This window comes from Notothenia coriiceps, unplaced genomic scaffold, assembly GCF_000735185.1.
Source record: "Notothenia coriiceps isolate Sejong01 unplaced genomic scaffold, NC01 NC01_scaffold00000339, whole genome shotgun sequence".
Taxonomy (NCBI): Eukaryota; Metazoa; Chordata; class Actinopteri; order Perciformes; family Nototheniidae; genus Notothenia; species Notothenia coriiceps.
Genome location: NW_011333040.1, coordinates 13,017,745 through 13,029,103, shown reverse-complemented (window position 1 = coordinate 13,029,103; position 11,359 = coordinate 13,017,745). Strand labels below are relative to the sequence as shown.

Below are 11,359 nucleotides of genomic sequence, written 5' to 3'. Positions count from 1 at the left end.
TGCTAAACTAGTGAGAGAATCGCTGGCAAGGGGGCTACAACTACAACAAGATGAACATATTTGACCATGATTTAATTGTAATACACGTTTCAAAATGATGCCGAAGTAACAACATACTGATACCGTTTAGTAAAAATGAATTAATGCTTTGACAAGTCTGCAGACAGACGGCAGGCGAAAAACCTTTTAAAATGTGTGTTTTCTGAATGGAGATCGGCTAAGCTAACGTTGTATATGCTCCGACCGTCCACACTCACAACAACGGCCTACAGACATGAATAAACCAGCGACTGTATTCGCCATGACACAGACAGTCTGTGGTTTGTACTTGTTTAACTTCTGTCTAGTTTCTGAACAGATATGAGGAGCTGTGAGCTCTGAGGGCTAACAGCTAAAGGCTAATGTTGGTTTTGTGTTTCGCATTGAAGATGACGTCACGGCTCCNACAAAAATGAGGTCAGGTCAAATAACAGGATACACTGTGGGGTCCTTGAACATCGACAGGTGTTCAGGTGTAGGTAACGGGTGTCTACCATTACCCGAACCCCCGCCATGAGGCAAAAGACTTCAATGGTGATCGAGGAATCAAAAACACTCCAACCTCGACGCGTACCAGACTTGCTGGTGATGGTTTTACAGGTGGTGTGAGGACAATGAGTCGAAAGGACTAGAGAACTATGTCCGGGTGTTACCGTCTCAGTAGACTCCTAAGACGTCTACCGTCCTGACACTCGCACCAGAACTTCCAGACTACATATCCTATAAGAAAGGCCAGAGTCGCCTGTATTTCCTCAGGAGACTCAGGTCCTTTAACGTCTGCAGCACTATGTTGCAGATGTTTTATGACTCGGTGGTCTCCAGTGTGATCTTCTTTGCTGTAGTATGTTGGGGCAGCGGGGTGAAGACAGCTGATGCCAACAGACTCAACAAGCTCATCAGGAGAGCAGGCTCTGTCCTGGGAGTGGATCAGGAGGCGTTGGCAGTGGTGTCGGAGGGGAGAATGCTGAGGAAACTTCTCAGCATTCTGGACAACGGGTCTCACCCCCTGCATGCCACACTGGTTTCCTACCGGAGCACTTTCAGCCATAGACTGATATCACCGATAACCACCACACAGCTTCACAGGAGGTCTTTCCTCCCAGTGGCTATCAAACTCTTTAACTCTTCACCCCTAACTTAAGTAAAGGGCACTGAGAACTTCCACACCAACACTATGTGCAATATACATATCAATATAATTACCATAACTGCAATAAACTCGCTGCTATATGTGCAATATTATATTATTATTATTAGTATTATTAATAATGCTATGATAACGTGCAATTACGTAACTGCCACTACGTTTTATTTTTTGCACTACTAACTACTAAATACTGCTAATAATTGCATTGATTGTGTGACCATCTATTTGTCTATGTTTCTATGTTTTATGTTGTCTGTAGATATTTAATTGCTCTTTTTGCTGCACTTTTAGTGTACAGTTTTTCTGTTGTGCTGCTGTGTTTATTGTATTTTGTTACTCTGGCACAACAATTTCCTTCGGGATAAATAAAGTCTTATCTTATCTTATCTTAAAATGAATTGAAGGTAAGCCATAACGTTGGCCTTATTGGTCAGACTATCATGTTAATCTTCTCTTCCTAAATGGGAACATTTCAGATAAAAAAAAGAAAGTATAACAGGGTCAAGTGCACATAACACATTACTGTTAAATGAAGTTGAACACTACGTGAACACTAAGAATGTGCTCTTCAACAGGTTTGACGGTGTTGAGGATAGCTTTAAGAAGTCTCTTTTTTATTTATTTAAATACATTACCAACTCTTAATACATCCGTTTTGTCATTCAATGTAACACAGACACACTTTACTTTAAATATCTAGAAAAATAATCCCTTCCACATATATACTCTGCCTCTTTTTCTTTAGGATGATCAAGTGTCAGAGCCTCCTCTTTCTCTTTAAAGTGCTTACCTCAAAGTCAACAATCGTCACTTGATGTATGACCAACACATTGTATTGCAATTCATATAGCAATTTGAAACCAGAGGATGAAAGTAATACAAGTATCACAATTGCCTTTTGGTTATCCCCTCAGTTAAGTTCTTGTTATTGGGCCTGGGGTGAATAATTGTTCCTTGTCGTTGAACTTGCCTTCTGGAAATTGAGAACCAATGTTGTCTTCTTTTGCAAAGTACATGACATGCTTGCCATGTAGTAAATATTCCAACAATTAGGGCGAAGAAGTAACCACTGCTGGGGTTGTTGTTGTTTCAGTTCCTCTCTGTTTATGGCTTGCCTGGATGCCATTTGAAACAGTATACCTGCTGTTGTAATCTGGGTGGTTTCCTGCTGTGACTACATCCGTTCATGTTGAAGGTCTGAGCTGGCTAACATTTGGTACAAATTACATTATTCAAGAGACATCAAATTATTTATTCGTGCAACACATACATTCAAAGCTACCATCAGCAGAGGTTCCTTTCAACAAGCACTTTCAAAAATGGGCAACTATCAAGTAGCTGGTGTTTGTGTAATTACTGTATTTAGTAACAAAAAATGATTTCAAGTGGTAAAAATATACTTCTTGAAAAGACAGTTTTAATAATGTGACTGATGAAGATGTATACAGTATTTCATATTTAATATGCAGTTCTATAATGAATGTTGTACTTTGACCTCAACAGAGTACTTTTTGATAGGAATCTGTTGGAATTGTTCGGATTCAGGAAGTGCAAAAGCAGGCAATGCTTCTAAAAAACTGGCCTCCCCTTTTGGAAATCAGACCCTTGGTTTAGTGAATGTCACTTTAAATGTAATAGTCACCATTTTTCTGTGCTCAACAGTTCTCGGAGTCAGTAGTTTTCTCTATGTTGTTTATATATTTTCAAAATGTTCTTCAGATATGGTTCATCCTTAGACTATTAGTCTCTACAGGAAGACCCAGGCATATTTTTGTGCAGTCTGCCATATAAGTCTCATCAAATGCAGCCCACAGATAAACAAAAAAATTGAATCTCCTATACTTTTACAGAAATGCGATTTGTCTCTGCAATAAATATTCCTACAATAGATGCCTTTCCAAGGAATGGTGATATTATTCAAGATAGGGATCCTAGATTGAGAAGAAAAGCAAGAAAAGCAAGGGGGAGAGGAAGTATTTAAAATAAGATCTTTGCTCTATCTACAAAGATAGATGTGCTGTTATAGTAGTGAATATTATTAAATACTGCTTGAGCATAGCATATATAAATTAAACCTCACTCTCTCTGGGACCACATTATAAAACCTCCAGGAGTCACCAGTCTGTGTCCACAAAGTGACGCTTCATAAATCATAATATATTATTTCATTTACTATCTTCTCAAATCTGTATTTTTTTTGCAGGCTTTCCAGAATATTTTTGTGAAACAGATTTTGAATAAAAGGAAACTATTACAGTCGAGACCTTAAGCGCACAGACAGCGTAGTGTGACACTTTTTCAAATGACAGGGATGGTCAGTAGAGCCAGAGTGCCATCGTTCTTTATCTCACACACTCTCTCTCTCTTCTAGTGAAGATGAATGTTACTCCATCAGCTGCTTCCCAAAGGCTCGTTGATAATTGCTTACAGTAATACTCTAATCCACTGGCTAATACAAGTTCTCTGGAGAGGAGAATGTCTTCAGAATGATAAATACCAGCAGGCATTTAGTTTATATAGTCTGTATTCTATTTAATAATTTAAAATTAACCTTTGAAAATACATTTTAAATGTATTATTATGTATTTAAGCTATGTGTTTTGTTTTGTTTTAAATAGGTGTTATTTATTGCTGTGTTATCATGTTTGATCCACTCCATCTACTTAAAGCTGCTTATTGTATGAAACAAAACAACTCCTTTCTAGCAGTTATACATGTTCACTCTCATTGCACCCACTTTGTTTTGGTCACAGGAGGCAGCTGTATTGAACAAAGTAAAGGCTCAATTAACCTAACTCTCAGGATTCTTACAATATGTCACGTTTGTAGTTTTGTATGTCTGGTTATGGGTGTTGTAGTGGTTAAACCAACACTTTAAGCCTCTGAGGATCCGCTTTGTGGGTGTAATTGACGCACACAAAGCTTATTGCTGCCGAATAAAAGTCAGAAACAAAGTTTCCAGTTCGAAACAGTCCATTTATTTCCATTTGTACTGGTTTCCATTTTTACTTGCTTCTTTCCATATTCACCACACGATATTACCGTTTACACAATACCTTTGCTTTGCTCGTAATCCCGTGTTTGTTCTCCTTGTGTGTGTATTCTCCGTGTGTGTGTGTTCTCCGTGTGTGTGTTCTCCGTGTGTGGTCAAAAACTGTATGGCCTTCCGGCGGAACCTCTCACCACCAAACATAGGTTCCTACCTTTATACTCACAGATGTTAATTGGCTCCTACACACCGGCCCCTAATTGATAGTACAGGTATCAATTGAAAACAATTAAGGAGCCACATTTGAAAATCATTTTTCAATACATAGAAATGCACATCCTACACTTCCTGTACTAAACATAGTTTAGTAATAGGTCGCACAATAATGTTGGTCTTGGTCTGTAGCTTTACAGAGCGCACCAGTCCTCCTTTGTCAGAAAAAACCTCCAATACTTTGCCAAGAGGCCAGGAACCACGGGGAGCTGAGGAATCCATGATGACTACAATATCACCAGCGACTATATTCCTTTTCCTTTGGTTCCACTTTTGCCTCTCTTGTAGCAACGGCAGGTTGCACCCAACGCTTCCAAAATAGATCAGAAATGTACTGAACTTGTCTCCAGCGACGTTTCACATACATGTCAGATGGTTCAAACAATCCAGGTGGCAGAGCTGGTTTCCCTTTCAATAGAAGAAGATGATTTGGTGTTAGCAAATCATTTCGATCGTCAGACGGCTTGGTGATTGGCCGATCATTAAGAATGGCTTCAATTTCACACATGACTGTATGGAGTCCATCATCATTCAACATCTGTTGCTGCACAACTGAATTGAGGACGCGCTTTACCATGCGTATTAAGCGCTCCCAAACACCACCATGATGAGATCCTGCTGGTGGATTAAAACTCCATTCAACTCCAGCTGAAATTAGAGCTCCTTGAATCTTCTCATTATTCAATGCAGCGAGAGCCTCTCTTAGTTCTCTTTCTGCTCCAATTAAGTTGGTTCCATTTTCTGACCTCATATGAACAACTTGACCTCTTTTACTCCAAAATAATCCAAAATAATCCACTCCAATATTGGTGAATGGAGGTAGATCTGGAATAATTCTCTCCTTTGGAAGGTCTGCCATTTTTTGCTCCATAGCTCTTCCATTGTAACGTCTGCAAAAGTGGCATGATGATATGATCTTCCTTATGGCAGAGTTAGCACTTGTTATCCAATATTTTCTTCTCGAAGCAGACAGTGTATGGTTTCTACCGCTGTGCCCTAGTAGTTGATGAATNGAAGAACCAGAGCTGATAAAAACTCTTCTGATAAGAATTCTGAATAAGGACCTGGTGCACGGTACACTGTAACAAATCAGATTGGCCAGGTCGGATGTTTAAGACTAAAAACAAGGCTTTCAAAGGAGGTATAATTTAATTTTGGTTTAGTATTGATAAGTAAACTTGAGTCAAAGAAAATGTCACAAATGTGTGTTTTGGTTTTTCAGAACGACTTCTCAACTCAGGAGCACTTTTGAATCGAGACTTATTTTGAACATGAAGGAAACTATTTAAGAACTTATGTTTCTATTTGTATGCCTTGACACACACACTCAAACACACTCCCTCCATACACACACACCCTCTCACACACACACACACCCACACACACACACACACACACACACACACACACACACACACACGCACCTCTGCTCAGCCAGACTTCCTATAAACGTCACAGTCCATGATATTGACAGAAATGGACTCAAACCAGTATTAAGACCAGAGGCCAGTTATTGTCTCACTCTCAGTTCAAAGCATTTGAACATAGAATAGAGTTTTGTCTCTAACATGTTCAATACATTGACTAATCAAAATATTAATAATAATTATAGTAGTAGAAGTTGTACACAAATATCAGAGGTGGAAGAAGTACCGTACTCGGGTTAGAATCAGAATAAGGTTTATTGCAGGTGCGTGTGAGGAAGTCCGTGGATTGGTCCAAACGTAACTATACCGAAATACGTCACTATACCCCAGAAGTAAACAACGGAAAAAGAGAAATCTCCACCGAGGCGTTCTGGGGCAGCACAGACAGGTCTTCTCTGTGTTAGAGTTTTACTCCCTACAGGGTGTACTTTGAGGTTTTTGACTCTGCAGACCGTTCACATGCATTAAAACCTTCATAACACACAAGGGGACGGGTCAGAACCGGAAAAGCATGACATGGGACCTTTGAACACCAGAACTCTGTGAAGAACGTCCATTACATTGTTGTTGTCTGTTTGCATCTTGAACTTTATTCATCTACATATCATATTCCATGTACTTGTATATAGACTCTCCTTGTACTATTTCATATATATTTGTATTCTCTTGCACTATTTGATCGGTTCTATGTCCTAGATATTCCTGTTGCTCTGTTGGAGGACGTCTTCAGTTTTCATTGAGATATCTGCACTCTAGCTGCTGAGCTCATGGTGAGAGACTTGAAATGATTTGAATAATTTTGATGTGTTACTTAAGTTATCAATTCTACATTTAAAAAATACTCATCATCATAAATGACGCGAAATTAGGATTTTGAAGAAAATTTCAAAATTCAGTCTTTATTAAAAAAATGATTTATTTACAAGGCAGATTATGTACAACACTATTTACACAGAAGTGAACTACAGCACGAGTCTATATTGGCATTTAACAAACACACACAGGGGACAATATGCTCAGATGAACAAAACAGGTTCAAACACGGGTCACCAGAGAGAAGGGGACTCTGGGTTTCTGATGGAGCCCAAACCCTAACAAGCCCAACTCATTCAGGATGCAGGGCCACGAGCTGCTCTCAGTCAGACTCACTGCAGATGAGCTCCTGTAACTTCAGGTATTTACTGCAGGCTCCATTTTCTATCTCAAGCCTCCTTAGCGAGAGCTGCCATTCCTATTGGATCAAATATTCCCTATCTATTAGGTAACATCTCCTCTCTAAATGCTGTTTCCAGACTTTTTTTACCACACACAGTTATTTGATAATTAAAATAATGTGGAGGTGAAATAAAATGAACGTGTCCGAGAAAAATCTAATAAATCTTTCAATTACAAACCGTATGTTTTCGTCTTTGCCTTACGTACGACTCCTGCACTGACCACAGGTGGAGATATTTGATCAGGTGTTGCTCACTGGTGACCCCGACACACACACACACACACTTTCTCACACACACTCTGTTCAGTCGGAGTCGCTGCTGCTGCTGGACGAGTCGGTGGACATGGCCTCCACGTCGTCCTCGTTCTCCTTGTTGTGACCCGGAGGCTCCAGGCCGAAGTCGTTGCCGTGGTGAGGAGGAAGCATCGACACGGAAACATCTGAAGACTGCCACGGGTAGTGAGGGGTCAGGACGTCTGGGGGAGGGAGAGAGAGAAATCTCAAGATTCTGACATTTTTGGAAAATCTCAGAATTCAGAAATTTGTTCAGAAAATGCTGAATTTTACTGAAAATCAAAAAAAAAAAAATGATTCAGAAAATCAGAAAATTCAGACTTTATTCTCAAAATCTCAGAATTCTGTATTTTTTCTGAAAATCCAGGCTTTCTGAGAATTAAATGAGTTGGTTGCTGTGTTACTGTCTCCACATCTTGGGGATGTAGCGACGATGCAATGACCGCAGGTGGAAAGGACAGAAGATGAGCCAAACCTCAGATCTCTCAGGATTATGAACTTTATTCTCAACATCTCTAAATTCTTACTTTTTTCTGAAAATGTGAACTTTATTCTCAACATTATTTTTGTTATATATATTTATTATTTGCATAATGATGTTTTTTCTGAAAATTCTGACTTTTTTTTTTATAAATCATAATTGTTTCTTCTGAGAATGAAATGATTGGTTGGTTGGTTGGTTGCTGTGTTACCGTCTCCACATCTTGGGGACGTAACATGTAATGACCGCAGGTGGAAAGGACAGAAAATGTGAAAAACCTCAGATCTCAAAGAATGACCTTTATTTTGAAAATGCTGATTTTTTCTCTCTAAATCTCAATCATTCTGAAAATCTGATTTCTTTTTGGAAAATCTGAAAATTCTAGCTTTGTTCTCAAAATCCGGAAAATCTCAACATTATTTTTGTTATATATAATTTATTATTTGCATAATGATATTTTTTCAGAAAATTAAAGAATTCAGACTATAATCTCAAAATCCACACTATTTCTGAAAATCTCAGAATCATAATTGTTTTTTCTGAGAATCAAATGACTGGATGCTTGCTGTGTTACTGTCTCCACATTTTGGGGATGTAACATATAATGACCGCAGGTGGAAAGGACAGAAGATGTGCAAAACCTCAGATCTCTCAGAATTCTGGCTTTTCTTCTGAAAATCTCAAAATTCAGACAATCTCAAAATGCTCTCAGGTGTTCAGGCGTACCTGGAAGCCTCCCGGCAGCGAGGGCGTCTCCCGGCAGGTGTCCGTTCACCCCATTGGTCGGCAGGTTGGCCATGTGACCCAGCATGCCGCTGCGCATCTCCAGGTCCGTGGGGTACGGCCTGCGGGGGTCGCCTGAAACGACAGGTGTGTTACAAGGTTTCTGATGACAAGTCATTAAAGCAGCTTCCCTGCGCCTCGTAGCTCCCCGGTTCAACCAATCAACGGGCAATAGGTGCTGAGCATCTTGCGTCATGTACACAGGCAGGAACACACAGGAAGAAAGCACACCTGGATGGGGATCATTCACACCATAACAAGTTCATAGCATCACAGTCAATCAGTAAAAGTTTGAGTGCAGAGGGGATGAATGATTTTGAAACGCGATTCGTCTTAGAAGCAGCTAGAGCATATCTACGCTGTGTTTACTCGTGTGTTTGTTTTTAAGGCTGCTTGTACGAACCTTTAAATTGAGTTTTCAATCAAACAACTAACATCTGGTTTGTGTCGCTTCCCTTTTCCCAACGAGCTGGGACGTAACCCAAAGACTGAGCAATACTTATGAGTTTGTCCCTCTGTGGGACGAATAAAGGTATTCTGTTCATCCATCCCCTTCTGTCCTCACCGCCTCCAGAAGCACTGGATCACTTTCCTCTCAAACACGGAATCCGCTTCCAGCTGATCTTAAAACCCTTTGTCCCATTGCTCAATAAAGACATCATAATAGAGACGAGGAACATTTAGGGAGCAGACAGACAAGAAGTGGTTCCTACCGGGGACCCAGTTGAGCGGCGCACACACGGCGTTGCTGGCGCTGATCCTGTGAGCGTACTTTATGATTTCCTCTGAGGAGATGCTCCCTAAAGACGGAGAGAGAGGGAGAGAGAGAGAGAGAGAGAGAGAGAGAGAGAGAGTCAGACACTAAGACACACGGAGGTACATCCCGCTCACCAGGAAGCGCCGCTCACCCTTCCTGGCTTTGTCGATGGACTTCAGTTTCTCCTTGGCCTGGTACACGGCAGTCGCCTGGGGACAGAGAGGACTCTGCTTAGATTTAAAGGCTCCTATCATACAATGTTTAGGCAGATATCACAGGTCTCAGGTATACACAAAGTGTTCTGATCATTGAAGCCACACCCCCTCTCCTCCAGCTGTTACTAAGGAGATGATGCTCAGACACACGGCAGGAGAAACACCTTTTAAAATGTGTGTTTCCTGAATGGAGATCGGCTAAGCTAACGCAGTATATGCTCCGACCGTCCACACTCACAACAACGGCCTACAGACAGAAACAAAGCAGAGACTGTATTCTCCATGACACAGACAGTCTGTGGTTTGTACTTGTTTAACTTCTGTCTAGTTTCTGAACAGATATGAGGAGCTGTGAGCTCTGAGGGCTAACAGCTAACGGCTAATGTTGGTTTTGTGTTTCGCATTGAAGATGACGTCACGGCTCCGCCTACACTGCGTTACTATAGTTACTGTCCCAGGTACTAAACTGTAATGGAAACGCAGCATAAAGTGAGCCTGGCCTACCAAGGCCTAACTATACCGTACTAAGCCGTGCGAGGCCCTGCAGTGGAAATGCGCCATAAATGGCCCTACACTTTAGGGATTGGTTTCTGGGGTGAGCTCCACTTCCAAAGTTAAACCAGGGTTTAAACATAAAGTTAGTGTTGCATGTGAAGCCGCCCTGTGGGACTCTTTGGCCTCCGGATCCAGTTTCCTGTCGATACCCTGCGGACCGAGGCCCTGTCACTAAACACATTTGGATCCACTCAAGTTAAAGTGTCAGGGGGACAACGGCCTGCAGTCCTACAAACACAAGCTGTGGTTATCAGGAGAAATAACACTACTGTATGAGGTAGAAGATAGAGACACATGTGTGTCTTTTTGGTATCTAAATATCATCATTTTCTGATGTCTGCAGACAGTAAAACTTCAGCATTAATCGTTTTCTTGTGACTAATTGTTCATTCGTTTAACGAAACCCTGAGAAGAAATTGACAATTGTTCTTTCTGGTTATCCAGCTACTGGTTAACAAAGTCTGATCTAGTTTGTTTTACCTCTGTTAATAACATAAGAGGAAGTCTTGCCAGGATAATCTTTCCAAATTCCTTCTAAATTCCTTTTCACTTGCAAAAAAAATTGTTTTAGAGACACATTCTGAAATAGCCCTTCATTTTGTAATAAGTGGACAAACTGTGTTGCACAATGTGTTGTTACTTAGTTCAGGGAGACGTTTAAAGTCACCAAGGAGAATTTAGGAATGCCTTTATTCCAAATATGGAAACATGTGGTAGGGATGAGCAGGGGCGGCGCCAGAGATTTTCTTTTGGGGGTGCTGTGGGGTAGCTTGACGTTTCATAGAGGGTGCTCAAACATGTAGGGTTTCCCTGTAAGGTACCGGGCGCTACAGTGGAATGTTCTACCGCAACACTCCCCACACGCACACACACAGTACACTGTTACAATGAAAGCTCGATAATCAGCTCACGGCATATAGAGAGGCAAAGTCCCTCCCTTTCCGGGGGGGCTCCATGGGACCTTATTTTGAAAAAGTATGTATTGAAGTCAATGGAGAGAAAAATATTATCTTTCGATCCCGTTTGAATTGTGCCACGAATTACACCATATGATGTTTGTCAATTTAAAAGATAATTTTGCAAGTCAACATTTTTAAAATGTGTCGTAAAACTGTGAAGTAACACTTTTTTTTGTGTGGAAACCGCTCAATGAACTACATCTCCCATCACGCACCACACACCA

General features: G+C 40.8%; 1 protein-coding gene across 1 annotated transcript; it reads right to left on the bottom strand.

Annotated features, from left to right (window-relative positions):
* Positions 1 to 6,779: 6,779 nt before the first annotated feature.
* On the bottom strand, positions 6,780 to 9,660 carry med4 (mediator complex subunit 4). Its single transcript, XM_010777736.1, has 4 exons — positions 9,558 to 9,660; positions 9,363 to 9,449; positions 8,593 to 8,724; positions 6,780 to 7,567 (listed from the first exon to the last, which is right to left on the bottom strand). Exons 1-4 carry the CDS (start codon positions 9,658 to 9,660, stop codon positions 7,395 to 7,397), a joined length of 495 nt encoding a protein of 164 aa, XP_010776038.1. The 3' UTR covers positions 6,780 to 7,394.
* Between the last annotated feature and the right edge of the window lie 1,699 nt (positions 9,661 to 11,359).

Coding starts and splice junctions, on each gene's coding strand:
- med4 (XM_010777736.1), bottom strand. CDS start 9,660: ATGATAGGAGCCTTTAAATCTAAGCAGAGTCCTCTCTGTCCCCAGGCG. Junction 8,725..9,362: donor GCCGCTCAACTGGGTCCCCG/GTAGGAACCACT, acceptor CTGTCGTTTCAG/GCGACCCCCGCAGGCCGTAC. Junction 7,568..8,592: donor CGCTGCCGGGAGGCTTCCAG/GTACGCCTGAAC, acceptor TCCCTCCCCCAG/ACGTCCTGACCCCTCACTAC.